General features: G+C 40.5%; 1 protein-coding gene across 1 annotated transcript; it reads right to left on the reverse strand.

Moving 5' to 3' along the window:
* Positions 1-1287: 1287 nt before the first annotated feature.
* LOC135946435 (homeobox protein MSX-3-like) lies at positions 1288-16930 on the reverse strand. Its single transcript, XM_065494647.1, has 4 exons — positions 16617-16930; positions 15069-15575; positions 2290-2468; positions 1288-1877 (listed from the first exon to the last, which is right to left on the reverse strand). Exons 2-4 carry the CDS (start codon positions 15559-15561, stop codon positions 1551-1553), a joined length of 999 nt encoding a protein of 332 aa, XP_065350719.1. The 5' UTR covers positions 15562-15575; positions 16617-16930; the 3' UTR covers positions 1288-1550.
* Positions 16931-17815: the final 885 nt, after the last annotated feature.

Genomic DNA, 17815 nt, shown 5'->3' on the forward strand with positions numbered 1-17815 from the left:
CATCAACACCCGACCGGCTTTTCTCATAATATGATATTTTGGAATACTCCTCTCGCCTCAACATTCTCGTCGTCTCATTTGTTGACCAAAACACGACACTCAATGCCCAGTGACGTGATGTCCTAGCTGTCAACCACGGTAAAAGAGTGTTGAAAACTTTTTAATCAGACGTTTGCAAAACTGTAAAATCACCTAGAGAAGATCCTCATCTCATTTTATTAGAAGAGAGCAAGACGTTAGAATTTTGTTTTCATCAGATGAAAAAAATCCTAAAAAATTATTAACCAATTTGGAGCTGAGTGGGTTTCGTAAATCTTTCCTAATTCAAGGTCGCGTTAGAAATGCAAACAGATTGGTACCCTTCCGGTTTTGAATCCAAATTTCGTCTGCCGAGCCAATTAGAGGCGCGCGGGCCAATTAATCTGTTATTTCTTGTGTCGGGCCGGTCGCGGCTGACAATTCATTAGGCTCTCGTCTCGTTTTTCGCCTTCTTTGGAAGCAAACGAGCCTTTTTTGCCCCTGCTGCCCCCCTCCGCCTCCCGGTTGAGCAACGCGCAGCCAGCGGAGAGATACACGCACACGTAAAAAAGGAATGTGCACAACTGCGCCGCCGACTCGTTAGGAAATGAAATTCTTCGAGCCCAATCAAAATATTTTCGCGTAAAATGCTAATTTCCCCGCACAGTCCTCGTTTAATAAAACACGCTCTTAATTAATTTGTGCCTGAATGCCGGACGAGCAGCTCAGCACGGCAATTAATTAATTTGCCGCCAAATCGGGCGCCGCAAATTGTGCCGAGAGCAGCGCAGAACTCACGCACGCTCGGATCCAAAATGTGTTCGGTCCAATTAGAGCAGGCCCCAGGAGAAAATTGGGCGAAATATATTAGTTTCGATCGAGATAATAATTGATTTGAGGAATTATCAAACCCAAACTGAACAATTTTTCGGGAATAATTTCTCAGCGGCGGAGCTTTGTTCCTAAAGCAATCGAAGAGAGACAAAAGAGACGCTTGTTCTTAACATAGACCTTCTTCGCGGAGCTAGAGGATGAGTGACAGCCTCTGTCATTCCCTTAATTAGTCCGACCAGATGAAAAAGTCGGGGAAAAAGAGACGAGAATATATACGGTGAGATGGAGATCGCGGCCAGAGAGAAACTCGAATTATGACACACGGGAAGCTACATCAAAGTCTTGGAAATTTAAAAGGACAACAAAGTTTTGCTTTTGATTGGAATCAATCGACGTTCTTGGAGGATGAGAGGATGTTAATTAAACTCCAATATGTACTTTCAACATAGTTTGAAGACGGTGAATCGCATTTTTATTATCTACAATCGATTAGCTGCGCCTTTCGCGCGTATATACACCGAGAGTCACTGTTCAACACGTACACAAGTGAAGAGCGAAAAGATTTTTACAGTCACATCATCATTTTTTACAGTCTGGAATGTAGTTCTGGCGCACAATAAATACACAGAAATCGGCTCGCTTCAGCAGAGTCTGTCAACAAGAACGAGTCGCGCACAAATGGCGTCGAGGAGGCCTCCTCACGAGTTGCCGCTCGATCCGCTAGGGGGCGGGCTGGTGGGCGTAACCGTCGATGACGGTGGTGGCCCGGGGGGCGAGGAGAATGAGAAGGGGCCTCCAGCGCCCATTACAGCGCCGGCCAACGCCGCGGCCATGGCACGTGGGTGGTGGGCCGCCAGCGCCGCGTGGTGGGCCCCTAGCAGGGCTGGGTGGTTCGCCGGGTGTCCGGGCGGCAGCAGGCCGAACGGTGGGCCGTACAGGGGACGCGCCGCCATCTTGATTTTCTCGATTTCCGCTTCCTGCAGCCGCTTTGCCTTGGCACGTCTGTTTTGGAACCAGATTTTCACCTGCGGGACAGACATATGAGAGGGAAATTAATTTCGGGAAGAAAAAAATGACGTAGTTAAATGAGCCCCAAAATTTGTCTCGAATTTGTATAACTGCAAAAAATAAAGGTGGCAAATTGCATTTTGGATTAATACACTCTAGTAACAGTGTTGCCCAGGATAACATTTAAATGCAATTTTCAAAATCAGGAAATTTTGTTTCAGAGATTTTATCAATTGAAAATCTGCTTAAAATGTTCAGATATTACCGGGTTCATTTTTGACTTCTGATTTGATTTGTTATGCTGATTTTAAAATAATATGCAACTTTAAAATTAATTTAAATCAAATCAGTATTTAAAAAAACTGTCCCTATTCACTAAATGCAAATTTGCTTTTCTTAAAACTAAAAAGCATCGTACATATATCTTACCTGTGTTTCTGTCAGGTGAAGAGAGCTGGAAAACTCTGCCCTTTCCGCGATGGAGAGGTACTGCTTCTCCCTGAACTTTTTCTCCAGCGACATTAGTTGCTGCGTGGTGAACGGCGTGCGTGGCTTCCGATTAGGTTTGTGCTTTCTCAGATTGCACTTCAGTTTGGGTGGCTCCCCGTCTGAAACAATAAAATTCAAACACATAAGAAATGTTTTTCAAAATATGCTAATTTAATAAACAAAAAATGGAAAGACCAGATCAATCTTTTATCAATTTTAAGAGAAAAAAAACCTAAAATTCATTCCAAATTAGGCTCCAACGCACCTCCAAAAATAACAGTTTTCGAGGTGGACTGAATGTGAGTATTGTATGTTTTTCAATCAACGAGAAAAATGAAGAGCATCATCTGCATAATATTTTTGAGCAAAATCAGAATCCTGGATAGAGAGAGTACCAGCGTGTTTTTGTAATTCGCCAAAATTGATGGAGAAGAAATGCGGTCCAATTAAGCAGCGTGGGCCGTCGATTGTGATATCTCAATCACGCGTTATTTCTGCGTGCACACACAGGCATACACTTTTTCTGCGGCCGGCTTAATTAAGCTCCTGGAAAAATACATATATAGAGAGCGAGCAAGGTAACGAGCATTGTCTGCGCGAGTCGGCGGGGCCGCCGGGATTCAAAACTGAGTGAGTTAGCAGACAATCGGCCAGGCACATATATACGAGTTGTGTGTGTGTGTGCACATTATAATACACATAATATAATGCGAGGGCAATTGTGCGCGCACGACCGCGGCCCCGCGGCAGCCCGCAGGAGTAAAATTGAGCCGCTGACACTAATGAGCCGTTCGAGCCCAACAAATGGTGGTCCCGCCGACCCCCAGCGATACCAAACTACAATGCCTAATGACGAGATGACGCATTGATTGTTTGCTCTCTGCGCGCCGAGATGAAGAAGAAAAAAATGTAGGTATATAAAAAGAGGCGCCGGCCGGCCGCACGCATGACTCGTCGTTTCTGCACAATCGGCCCCTTGATTTGATAACAAGCTAGTAACAATTCAATAAACGAGCAACCCGATCGCCAAAAGCCTGGCTCCCTTTGATGCCGGCGTCTCTCGCGGGAGGCTAATTAAGCCACCGATTCAATTGCATGATCGACGGACGGACGTTATTTTTCTTAATTCGTTCGCCGAAATGCGAAACGCGATCATCGAATTGCTGCCTAATTGAAGTTAATTTGACTTAATTGAACGTGGAAACTGCGGCGCATATTAGCAAGTTTTGTAGAATTATTAAGACGGAGAGTCTAGAAATGAATTGTATCCTATACGATTTGTTTTTGATTAAGATAGATGATTCATGTTTATTTACATTGTATCGTAAATTGACATTTATAAATTAGACAAAACCGATTAGTGCAATTATAAGCTAAAGTAACTAATATTAAAACAATCAATGGTCACAGAAGATAAAGCAACTAATTTCATAATTACGTTCTGAATTTAAAAAACTATAATTTAAAATTTTAAAATTAAACGTATCTTTAAAAACAAAAAAGAGATGTCCAGAATTTGTTGCAAAACATTTTGATACATTAAACAGATAAATCAGTTTGAAATAAAATTTCCTAAAACGTTTCAATCAGTTTTTAGAAATAGAACATTTGTGGGTCAATAATAAGTCTTTAAATGGAATTATTAAATTGGATTAACTTTAATTTTTTTTTCTTTGAAGAATTTAAACTCCCTAGAATAATCGTAATTTCTTCAACTTTTTCAAATAAAGCTTTGTTCATGCGTCTAGAAACGCACTCGGGCGATAAAAAATTCTGCTCACAAATTGTGAAACGCCTCAAAACACACGTAAATATGAGTGTGTTATTAGTTTCTATAAATTCGTAGAGAGAAGCTAAAACTAGGAATTTACGAGTAGTCATTAGGACGACCGGTGTGTGTGTGTGTTGTGTTTGAAGCAATAATTCCACGGCTGGCCAACCACGCTCTCCGCGTGTATTGGTTCTAATGCACAACGCTATTATATACGAAGTGTGTACTATAAACGCGCGAGCTGCTGGGGCCTTTTGTTATTAATTAGCCGAGATAAGTCTGCGCGATAAAATTCAAATGGCCGCCATGAGACTGCATCGCTCGCAGGCCCTCCTCTCAACACAATAATAATTCTCTCTTATTTACCGTCTGTTATACATACTTGTCACATTTAGGGTTACCACAAACAATATTCAAAACATTTCTATTCCGGGAATAACGTCACCATGAAAATATATACCCTGCTAACGCCAATCAGTAGAATCTGGAATTTTAATTGATTTAATTTTCGTAGACGGCTACTTTCAAATTACAAGTCTCCAATTACAATGAAATCAAATAAAAGCATATAGGTAAATAATCAACTTGGGAGGAACGAATGCTTTCTCTCTAATGGAGAGCTGGGAAAAATTTCAGCAACATATAAATTTATTCCTTGTATTGATTATTTTCAATTCAATATACTGCCATAAAAATTATCAACATTTCTGACCATCAGATAATTAAATAACAAAAAATAGTAATGATGATATTTTTTAACTCGAATAATTTAGTACAAAATGTTAAGTCACAAATAAAGACAAAAATTTAAATGTCTACATCGCCAAGTAAACTATATTTTTAATTTCCAGCTTTTCCTCCCAGCGTTCTGCACGTTGGTTTGTCCAGCTGTTGGCAACCCTATATAGAGCTGCTGGCCGGTCGCATGTTCCGCGTTCATATTATCGCACGGAGCACGAAATTGCCGCTTGTTGGCCGACGTACTTTGTTCCCAGCCTTCTGGAGGCCCAATCTGAATCGCATAATGCTGAATGCCGAGAATTTATTAGACGTGTGCGCCGGTCAAATTGGGTTCGGGGGAGCTGTGTGTGAGATAAGGAAAAATAAAGCTGGAAGAGAGTTATGTTGATGGCTTCATCGCACGAGAGAGAAAGAGAGAGAGGGTGGCCGAAAATGAAGACAAATGAGATAAAAATTTTATTTGGTATATATACCGGCCCCTGTTATCAGCAAACACAAATCGCTCCTTGAGAATATAATTTCGCTCTAATTGGTCTCTGTGAGCAATTATTTCACTCGACATTTTTGTCGCCAGCCAAACGCCATTGAAAGTGCACACTTTTGAAACAGTGTACATACGTGTTTTAACCTCCATAGAGATGAAAATGTTAGCGGGTTTAAATTAAACTCGACTCTGATAGTTTTGTGCCGTCACCAGCAGTAATGGATTGTATTCTTTCTTTGTTTATAGCCGAATAAAACTTTTCTGCTAGCCAATAACACTTGGGCGGAAACGCGTGATTTATTAATATACCTGCCGCCGCAGTTTGATTATTTTATTTTCTTATTTTCGAGTCGCTGCGGTACCGGCTGTATTGGCAACGACCGGTGCCTAATAAATTAATCACCCTTTCCCGGTATCACCTTTATTTATTTTCGCCGATCCCGATTTGCATATTGGACGGTCGCACGACCTTTGTCACTGCGTTCGAAATGGGAAATCGTTACGAAAGGAGACGATTAAGTCATATAAAGTGTCTCCGACGCATTATCCGACTTCCGGAAGCGCACAAAATGATTTGTCGCGGAAATGTCAAGGTTAATGCGTGAAAGGTGAGAGGGAAAAACAATAACGCGGCTGCTGTGATCATGGGAACAATCGGAAAATCGGTTCCCAAGCCGCCACGCACACTTGAGAACAATTATTAATGCGAGAGTGTGTGTGTGTGTGAGGCCAATTCCAGAATATGCGTAAATGTTCATTCTGCATTTTAACACACTCGGCGCGCAGGTGTGCTGTCAATTTATTCTCAAGCATTCAATAATTTTCATTGTTTACCTCTCACGTGGTATAATTTACAATCGGAACAATGGAAAAATTCCTATATCGCTCACGATATTTAAAACGTATTGATCATTACGTTAATTAATGAAATGTAGACTATATAGAGAGAATTTCGTCTAGCAGCCTTTTTCACCATTTTTCTCGAATGCGTGAATAAATATCTCTTTTCCTCGTTTATTGTGTCTCTTCCTGCGCTTGTGTGCATGCCGCTGAGCAGGTTCTTGAACTCGAGAGAGCCATTAACGTGCATCTCTATTCTCTCTCTTCGTGTTGAATTTGCTTCTTATTACATTTTATTGAATCAAACGAGACTCAGCGAGCAAGTAAACCGCCATGCACACGAGAACAAACTCGTGTTTTATGAGAATCAACTTGCACGCTGCTCCTTTCAGCTGCAATGCATCCTCGACTTTTAAAATGCATCCAACAACGCACACACGTCAAGCGAGCGTAAGCAAAAGCTACAAAGTGCAGAAGCTTATTCACATGCCGCTTGGATTTTAACTTTTTTCTTAAGTTAACACCTAAGGTCGTTTGAATAAATTTCTTGAATTAACATTATTGTCTCGTGTAAATGGATTTGTGGAGTTTAGACGCTCAACAAACTCAAAAAACTTTGACAGTTGTACAGGGAGCGCAAAACTCCAACCACTATTTAAAAATATTTATAGGATTTAAAGCAGTATTAAACAAGAGGAAATCAAATTGTTTTCTTTTGTGACCAATGAAAGTTTGGAAATTGACTGTATTTATCCAGATATTTTTTATCTGATGCAAATAAACTAAAATCTAAACAGTCAATTTTAAAGACATAACAGAAGAGTGTGAAAAGTCTGATTTAAACAGATTTATTAATTAAAATTGATCTTATGCAGTCTTGATGTTTAGTGATATTCATGATCTAAAATGACGTTTTTAGATTCTTTAGTCACATTAGTTCATAGGTCTACCAAATTGCAAGTATTTTGTTGAAATTTAAATTGTTAAAAGCAAGATTACTTTGTGATACAATTTTATAGTGCTCTATTTTATTTTAGCAGCTTAAGTTTCGCATATAGCTGCTGGATGTCAAGTCGAAATTGAATTACCATTAAATGTAACATTTCAATAAGAACCGGCAAAACTTGCGAATCCGACCTGATAAACATAAATAAAAGTCGCACCACCTGCTGTTTTCACATGAAAAACAGCGAGCGTTGACAAAATCGAGCGGAAGTAGCGGTTTTATCTTTGATTTACTCCTTTCAGCGGAGAATAAATTAGCGAAAAGCAGCTCGCGTTAATTAGTTGGCCAACGGAACGTGCCGTTGTGCATGCAATTTGATACGATTCCTCTTCTGCGCGGAGTCGAACACGAGAATTTTATATTCGTGCGACAATTTGTTGTCCGCGAGAGACCAATTAAAAGTTACAAATTACGCTAAAAGTGGTCGGCTAGCTGTCATTTTGCTCCAGCTTGATGCGGAGCGACATGTTTTCAATAAAATAAAACCCGCGGCTGTCCCACACCAAGAAAGAGAGCAAACTGGAAACTCGATCGGCGGGTGCGACGAGAATTAAGGCAATTTTTTTCCATCGAAAACCAGCCTCCGCGCGCTGGCGAGGAATACATATATAAAAGATTCTCATTTCTCTGCTCTTTCTCAGCAGCAAAACTTGTCTCTTGTAAACACTGTGAAACGATTCAAAAGTCGTCATAAACGGCTTTTGCCGCACGCAGAGAAACATTCAAGAAAAGCCAGGCGTATACACATACGCCAGGGCATAAAGTAGAAATTAAGAAACTCGCTTTGCTTTTGATCGTCTCTTAAGGCCATTTTATTCCAGCGCAACTGCTTGCTATTTAGCATCTGCTCCCAAGAATTTTGCCTAGATGCTTTTGATAATTTCTTAAAAAATTCTGACTCTCGTTTAGTGATAATTTATCGATTATCTTCCGACTTGATATTTAAGTACCTTATAATTGAATAAAAGAAAAACTACAAAATACGTGGGGGGCAGCTGAGAGTGATATTTTAAAGACAAAATTTATTCTCTCATCGCATCAGCAGTAATTTTCACGTTATGCAAAATTCGCATCGCAGTAAATATCTGCATAAAATTAGGAATCACAAGGACTGCGCTCATGCTGAACAGGATCAAAAAGAGAAGAAATCTCGTAAACACCTACCACTTGCCCTCGTTGCGACATAAATTCACAAGACTAAAATTTTAAATTTTGTTTCAAGCTTTCTCAGTGTGTAAAAAAGCTACACACCTGTATTTTATTTAAGTCTGCCTAATTTTGTGGCAAAGTGCCGTTTGATTGTCTTTTAATTCTCGATCGCTTAAGCCACACTAATTGCTCTTGTGAAAGGAACCAAACACCGAATAAACTTCACAGAGATTGATTTAGATTTGTTTTTGTTTTCGCTTTATATGCACAAGCTCTTTTAGAAATGAAAGCGCGCTAATGGCTACTTTGTTAAGGGATAAATTAGGAGGTAGTTGAACATCAATTCTCTTAAGTCAGCCGCGGCGGAATGCAAAGCTTAGGCCAGAGAAAGAGTAAAAAAATAAACGGGTAAATAGAGAAAGAGAGAGAGAGGAGAAAAGAGTTTTGAATAAATTCTTGGCGACTGAGCAGAGTGAGCGCGGCTATTTGTTTCAGACTAACGAGGTATTTTGATTGGACGCGCGCGCGCCGCTGGCCGCAAATGAAATGAAAACAAAAATACCCCTTTGATTTAGCCTAATGCTCGGCGTGCTTTCGACTTTGAAGGAGGCAAAAATTAAAGAGACCGCGGCCGTCCTCATTGCTGGCCTTGACGAAAAGCGGCAACAATTTTTGAGCGTGAGAAAATATTCAGAAATTCTCGGATTTTCCCCAATCTGCATTCAAATTAATATGAAAATCCAACCGAGTTTTGGTGTTTCCCCTGACGAATTTATTTCCTAATTTGGATAAATCAGGAGTTGAATTAAAATAATTTTCATGCTCGAGAAATTTCCCAGATTTTTCATTCGTGCGGCCAATTAGACTCATTTTTGGCCACAAATGTGTATAGGAGGTCCCGGCGAGAGAGACATTTTTCTAATAGCCCGCCGCGTGCACTTCTCTGTGTGATCCGAAAATACACACAGCGAGTGACTGAACTACCAGAGTGAGTGGGTTAAAAGCGGCGGCGGGAATTATTAAGCGCAATTAAGAACGAAATCCATCTTTTAATTAATAAGCGCATCAATCTCTCACCTCCCTACCCTACTCTCGCGCGCAGGGTTATTTTTACGAGACTTTTTTTCTCAGCGGCGGCTGCGCGGGGAGAGTGAATATAATTTACGGCCGCGGCTCTTTTCTTATACTCACAGAGACGCTGGCAGGCCGCTCGATTAACCGTGCTAAATGTTGACTCAAGAAGCCGGTTAATTGGACTGTTAGCCGCCTTTGGCACGCACTCTTCTCACCGGACTCACCACAAGATGTTATATGTAAAGCCCGATTCTACCCCCCTGGGCCCCCTCGAAGGGTGTTAATTTCAAAGTCTCTGCTCTCAAACTCATAGGCATTCGAATGAAATTACTATCAAAACAAGGATTAATGTGGATATATGCTAAGCTTTGGATTTGATTAGAAAATGTGAGACGTTGATGAGAGCTTTGATTTTTGTACTATCAACAATTTGTAATATACATATATTATGTTGTGTAAAGTTAATCGTTTTTGTTTTTGTAATCAATTTGTGTGACATTTTAGTAAAAATGGAAGAGCAGCAAAAGACCGAGAGTTATGAGGTGCCATTGTTCAAAAGATAAATCATGTGAGTCGCTCATAAGCAGCAAATAAGGTTATTTCGGCGAAACGAATCCTTGAATAAGGGAGGAAGCACATGCGATATTCTCTTGTTGCGAAACAAATACCCCTGAGCAAACATCGGACGAGCAGGTAGCTATATACCTGAGGGTGGCCACCTATTATGTTGCAAGGAATGTGTTCGACCAGCCGAATATTTGGAGCAGAACGAAATGTAGAACAATTTTCTAACGGAAAAAAAGGAAATTCTTGCACCGATAACGTCTATTCCCAATAAAATATACAGACAAAGATGATTAGCTAATAGAGATATTAACTATTTATTATTTCTTCAAAGATTTGTCTATTTTCCTAATGACTCCTAAGAGCATCTCACTTTTAAACAGTTAAAGTTTGAATCAAAGTTTATTTGTTCAAGAAAAAAAATGTGATTTGACTGGAAAGTGCTTAAATTAGGCTACATATTTCATTTTCTTGGAAAAATACTTAATCAACCAAAAATTTATTATTACACACATGATTTTTTAGTGAAAATTACATTACTTCCCTGGAAAACAAAATCTGCATTGCATTTGCATTAAGACGAAAATTAAGCATGTAGTTTGTGGGCGCAGTTTTATTTTTTACTTTGCTTTTTCTTCAATTCCATAATTCCTCAGCCTTTTTCTCGTTCATTTTGTCCAAGGAAAATAATCAACACTTTCATTCTGCTGGGAACAACCATTTAAAAATAAATATACACACCCAATCATAATTACTTTTACGGCCCGTGTAAATGAAGCGTTTAATTATAATTGTGGGAGTTGTTTCATTTTTAAAGACGGCTGGCTATTCTATGATAGTTTCGAATGTTTATTAATTCCTTTCTCACTACTTTGAGAATGAACATAAAATTCGTGCGCGCCAAACAAATTATATACAAACTCCCTCGTCCAAAAAAACCAGAAATATTATTTTCCAGCTGAATAGGCAGGCGCGTAAATTGTTATTTTATTGCCGCTGCGCATGAAAAAAAGCCGAAAATTTCTTAAACCGGCCAGCTTGTATATGAATATATTGCGTTGATAATTAGGCCCTGTGCAATAAAATTTGTTGGGCGGCACTCTGCTTCTTCTCACCATTCAAGTGGCTGCAGCGAGCCAAAATGAAATATCCAATTAACTTGCGAGTCAGCGCACAAGGCTGCGAGATTAGTAATTAATTTTTCGCCGCTGCTAATTACAAGCTGATAAAATTAGTATTTTCGCACTTGTGCTGCGTGTTCTTGTCAGAAACTGTGACAGGAGGAAAAGGAGAAAGAAGTGTGTTTCCTTTAATTAGCCGCTATCAAAAGCCAATTAATTTTGCAATTACACATTTCACGCGTGGATTTGTGTTAATGGGATAATGATCTCAGGTGTGAAATGTGCTACGGCTGCACACTTGCGTGAGTTAACTCTTTCTGCGTCCCAAAATTGATTTACTCTTGGATATTAAAAAAATATTACCAAAATTAAAATTTGAGAACGTATACGCACGGACTGACCTTCTCGTACACTGAATTATATTTATTATTCTAAATGATATTCAATAAACATGCTTCTTAAAAAAATACATATATTATCCTTGACGCTCAATGTATTTGCATTTTATATGTTTAATTTTCTAGAGCCGGCCTCTTAAATGTAATCATACTCAAGTGACCTCACTTTAAAGAATTGCTTTACACTCTCAATACACGTGTCAAATTTGCAATTTGCGAGAGCAAGTAAGTGAAGGCATCAAATAATTAAATATTCCATGTTCCATCATATATAGGTTTTGCCTAATTGGTTTTATTTTATGACTTTCAGGTTAAATACGTTACTTTTTGCGGTGCAGCCATAAAAGTTTTGCACAATTCTCTCACAATCGATTCGACTTGAAAGGAATACGCGAAAATTTACAAGTTTTGTGGGCCACGATCCGCGTGCAGGGCAATAAATATTCAACACTTAGGGCGCAATAACTAATTTCTCTCTATACGTGTTGATGTGTAGAATAGAGGCGCCGAAATTTTACAACCTTTGCTCCCTTTGGTGGAATGAATTCGTGCTGCCGCGTTTCTGGCGGCGCGGCTCCCTTTTTTGAAAATCTCTGCTCATTATCATATGCGCGCGGCTAATAGCCGTTTTCTTTCACCGACAGTCGAATATCCATAAAATTAGAAAAGGAACAAAAAAGAACATCTTTAAGTCTCTCATAGCCATTCAGCCGCGCAGCGGCACCCGTTTTATTGAATACACCTATTTAGTTTTATTAATTTACGACGACAAAGTGGAGAACGATCGAGCTGCACGCCACGCAAATCACGCGAAAACGCGCCTGCTCTTCTCTTTGAAAGGCATAGGGTATATATTTGTATACGCGTACATTGCTGGATAAAAGCAGCGATTGCTGCCTGTCTTGTTAGCACGAGCAGCAAATTTTATTTCATTTTTAAGAGTCCTCCTTTCTATACACAGCATAAAAGCCTGCTGCCGCCGCAAGTGCGCAATAAAATTCAAGATTCGGCAGAGGAAAAAATCGAATTGGCGGCTTTTTCAAGACATCTCGACAATTAGTCCCTCCAGGCGAGTTTACGATCGTGCTTCTTTTGAATCGCAACTTTAAAACATTATTTGCAAACAGATAAAATAAATGCAACAATTTCTTAGACTTGTTAACCGTTATTTTTTATTTTATCACCGCAGGGTATTAAGCTTTTGAAATTTTTCCACGACCAACTAAATATTTTCCTAAAACATTAAAAATCACATCAAACAATTTGAGTTATAATCCGAAAGGTGTTATGGGAGGAGAGTGCAAACGAGGCGATCACGACCGTTTTGTCGGACACGCTCAGAAATTAATTAATTTATTGCCGCCGCCGTCGGTCTGGTTTTCAAGTGCTGGTTTTATTCCAACTCGAGGCCTGCATGCACAAATTGGCAATTTCGCAGTTTCACACTCTCCGACTGCTTTTATGGCATCACGCAATTTCGCCTCCCCTCAGCACTTTTTGTGACATTTCTACCACTTTCTTAACACGCCGCGATAAATTAGCACCTCTTTAATTGCAGCCGATAGTAAATTATAAAAAAAGATTGTTTTCGCAGCACGTTGCGCGTGAAACCAAAGCCCTATTTGATAAAACGCCGGTGGTATTTTCCCTTTTATCTTTCACTCGCGTCCGACTTTACGATTTTCTTCCGGCCTATTTACATTCTTGGCAACCGCAAAGCTTCGGGGACAGTAAGTGCTAACATTTTTCACTCGAAAACCGAGCATGAATCAATTTATCTCATTATTCAACAGCACGCACTTTGTTTATTAGAATTTTAAAACGAGAAGTGGCAATTTTCCTTTTACTTAACCGCATAATTTGTCCAAACACCACAGATAATTTTATTTTGTAAGCGCGCACTATATTTGGTGGTTTCCGGCTCACTTGTTTACGCATTTATGTGGTGTGGCGGTTTGATGAAATAATTATGCAGTCCATTTGTGTCCCATCCTTTTGGTTATCCCTTGAGCGCCGAGTAATTTGTGAACGCGCTGCTACTGTATGCTGTATGCTCCCCATCAGCACTTAAATCTATAACTAAACGATGAGGCGAAGCACTCTCTCACTCCTGCATCCCTATCCCTGTTGCTTTCTTCTAATCGAAAATGTTTACAAAACATACTATAGCATTTTTGGTTGTGACAGTAGGGTTACCACACTGCTCAAACGCTAGGAAAGATCGAGAAAATTCAAAGCTTGCAATTTTCACAAGAGGCTACCAGAGGGTGAATAATGTGTTCAGACATATGGTGCTTCAATTTTAGAACTAAATCATAATTAGAGCTTTGCCTTTTTTGAGCTAATTCACTCGAAATCGTCTTGTGGCAATCCTGGCTCTGGATTCTTGAGGAAAAGGGGGCGAACGAGGAGCAAAGAGCGGCGGCAATAAGAGATAAAAGCGGCTGCTGAAAGGCTGAGGACGCCCAAAATAAATCACGCCTGCGTCTCCCTGGCTTTTTATACTTTTTGTCACGCAGGCATTCCACGGCGCGGAATCGAATTGATTTGTTTTCGAGCCAATTAACTTAATGGCCAATTAATTAGGCCGCTGGCACCGACCCCGCGGCCTCCCGCATCCCCTTTGGCACTTGTGGGCCGCAGAGAGACGCTAATTGGCCGCCATCTTGGTCAACATGGCCGCCGGGCGCACTTTTCAACAGTGCTAATTAGTGTTTTCGCTCAAAGATTAGACATTTTGTACTTGTCGTCACGCGCGATGGATATGTGCTAATTCGCCAGCTTGCAATTAGACATATATTGGACCTGAGAACGTGCTTATATATATGCTAATGAATGTGAGCGGACATTTTCGCTTGGGTGGCCATAAAGGTGTTAACTCGGTGCCAATTGGATGGTCATTCAATTTAAATCAGCTCGAAATGGTTAGGATCTAGCGTCTAATTAAGGGCTCATTAAAACGTCCTTTCCATTGCACAAGAGACGAAAATCCGCTTAAAGAAATTAGGTCCAATATGTTTATATTAATATTCTAGAAATTACTGTTCAGATTTCTATACAACAACAATAACTGTCGTTTCTAAAGAGCAGTAAACAGATTGGGTCAACTTTCGTTTCGCTGCAGAGTTATATTTATATTTTATTACTATGGAATATTCCTAATAATTTAATTTTTATTCATTGCTATTGGGATAATGTTGTTCGTTGGGTTTATATCTTTTAAGTGAGAGACAGTCTGCAGCTAATAAAAATAATTTTTACTCCTGATGTGTTACTAATGAAATTTTAGCTGTTAATTACGCAATATTTATTTTTATATTTGGAGCTCAATTAACAATAATGCGTAAACAAGATCAAAAACTCTAATTTTCTATTTATTTAAGTTTTTAATGAAACAAAAAAATCGTGGACAGAGCTCTTGAAAGGAATTTTCATGCAGTGTAGAGAATAAGTAAAAGCGTTTTCGTTGCAACTTAGATAAAATTGAGTTAAAATATGCATACTAACTGAATTAGTTTACAAAACAATTACATTAAAAAAGGTGGTAATATTAAAATAAACTCTGACTCACCAGCACCGTGGACAAGCGCAGCACCAAAGGGCGAGAGACCGGCCGCGGGGTTGAAGTGGCCGCTAAAGGGCCCGTGGTGAGAGCCGGCGCCGTGGTGAAGCGCCCAGCCGGAGCCCGCAGCTGCGGCCGCGTACAGGGAGAACGGAGTGGGCCGGACGGGGGCCACGACATGGGCCACGAGGCCGGCCAACGACGAGTGGTGGTTGCTGGCAGCCGGGGAGGCGGCCAAGCGGTCACTGCCGCTGGTGCTGGCCGCGGGGCTGCTTGGGGGCGTGCCCAATACGCTAACGTCGTCGGCCTCGCTGTCTGAGCCGGCGGCCGCGTCGGGCGGCGTGGCCGGTGGCCGCGTGTCGGCCAGAAGTGCGGCCACGCTGAAGGAAAATCGCTGTCGGCTGTTTGCCTTGTCTTGATGGTGGCCGCCACGGTGGCCGCCGGCCGCTTCCTGGTCCTGCTGCTGCTGCATCACCGTCATCACTGCGGTCGCCTGCTGCATCCGCCTGGCACCACCTGCAAGGGTTGCGGCATAAAATTTCAAGCGATTGGCAGATTTTGAGGAACAATTAAATTTTAATTTTTCTCCCCGAAGCATTGGAAGACCAGCAAAATTTAAAACGGTTACCTGCTGTGAACGTATTATTAGCTTATCTCACACATTTGCTGAGGCTGAGTTATACATTTCTGTTATTAATTTATAAATTTATATTTAATGTGTTTGCTAAATTATAAGTATGTTATCATAATTTCTAATTTGATGAAATCTATGTTACTATTTCATTTTTGACAGATTCGTACATATTATTTTTTTGTTTAAAACCTTCTCACATCAAAACAAAAAATACAAAATAATATTTATGAGAAAGCTATAAGAGCAGGTATATATTATGCCAAAATGTTTTTAAATTATCATGTTTTTTTTTAAAGAATATTGAGTCGCTGAACTCCCTTATATTCTAAACCGATTATCCAAGATTTAAAATAATAAACACACATGAATTGATTTTGCAAATTAGCAAGCAAATGTACAATAAATATTATATCCCAGAAAGATTGCATCAAGTAAAACCCAGTATAATTGTACCATGAATGTGCTACCCCCGTACCCCGTATTTTTCTGTGAGAAATATTATTTCTTGATTTTAGAAGAGGATGATATAATTTTGTACTATATTATACCTGTGTCCAATTTTCTTTCGAAGATTAAACCGCAGCAAAACTAAATAGAAAAGCACCAGAAGAGTTCTCGTCTAGTACTCGTTATTATTATCAAAACTTTTCACTTTTAAGGCCAGCTAAGTTTCAACATCCTACAGTCGGCTTCCTGTTTGTTGTTTTTACTTAAAACTGTTTATGGCACAAATTATAATTTGTCGCTGTTATTTTAATGAAACGAGATTACAAGTTTTTACAAAATTACCACATTAGGAATGAAAAAGGGTTCCAAGTAGATGCATAAGTTTTTCACCCCAAAAAGCAACTTCCCCATAATTTTCCTATCTTTGCCGAAACAAGGCTTAAGATTATATTGAATAAATAGAGGCCGAAACTCACCAGTTTGGTAAACTTGCTTGCTGCACTTGCTTTAGAACCGAATCTGGTGCAAAACAGTCTTTTCACTTGGGGCAAACTGGACTTCACAGCCGGTCTGTTGTGTCTTGTGGCATGTTGGTGGCTGGCTTGGGACGCGCGCGTCTCGGTCCGGTCCGCTGCGGATGCTCTTCGCCGAGTGACTGACTCTCGGAGGCCGGGGGAGGGGCCGGCTGGCTGCCGAGGCTCCACCCCCCGGCGGCGGCCCACGGGCCAATGGGGCGGCGTCGGGGGCAGGCGGCAGCTGTCCGCCTTAATAGCGGCCTAAACGGGCCATTTGTACGCGCGGCTAAAAAGATAACAAGCCTGTAATCACTGCCTCCTGCTTTTCTCTACACGTCGAGCCAGAGGGCCCCTCGGCCATGCAGCAGCCAACCCTTCCTGCTCCCCGTAATTGCCGCCAGGGGTGGAATGGGAGGCGAAGGGGGGAGGCCTTTGTTCGCCCGGATTGCTAATTAACGCCAGACTGCTGTGCTCTCTCTCTCTCGCTTGCTCCAGCAGCCGCACGCGCGCGGCGAATTAATTAACGCCTGTATTCGGCACAAGAAAATAAGCCTCCAGCCCTCTCTCCTGCACCCCCGGCCACCCCACCCTCTGCGTAATTGGCAGAATATTGTGTGTAGTCGGCACACAAACCAGAGCAGCAAGAGCACAACAAAGGGCTGCTTCGCCTGCACTGCTGCTGCTGCTGCTGATGATGATGATGGCGCAAACTTGGACAATTAGGTGCAGATCTTATATAATTACAAAACGCAAACTTCAGTGCCAGGGCAGAAATGTTGGCTGACATCTCATTTCTCCTTCAACTTTTGAGTTTAAAAGGAAATATCTGAATTTGGAAAAAGCTCATTAAATTTGGAATATGATTCCTTGATAATTTTGTTTCTTGACCGATTCTGGACTGATTGAATTTATTAGAAAATTTGGTTTTAATGCTTCCCCGCTTTAAATATGTTATTGATTTAATAGCAATTTTTTATATAGATTGTTGAAATTGAAATCAAAAGAACAGTTTATTATAAGTTCCTATTTGCAAAATGACAAATAAATTTTTTTTACAATATTTAGAGGGTTTTCATAAATCCTTTTTGTATATTTTACCATGGTTTAAGCCCATCAATTATGCATAAGTAGACGGAAAAATATTACTACAACACTTTTTG

The sequence above is a fragment of the Cloeon dipterum genome, chromosome X (genome assembly GCF_949628265.1).
Source record: "Cloeon dipterum chromosome X, ieCloDipt1.1, whole genome shotgun sequence".
NCBI classification, from domain to species: domain Eukaryota; kingdom Metazoa; phylum Arthropoda; class Insecta; order Ephemeroptera; family Baetidae; genus Cloeon; species Cloeon dipterum.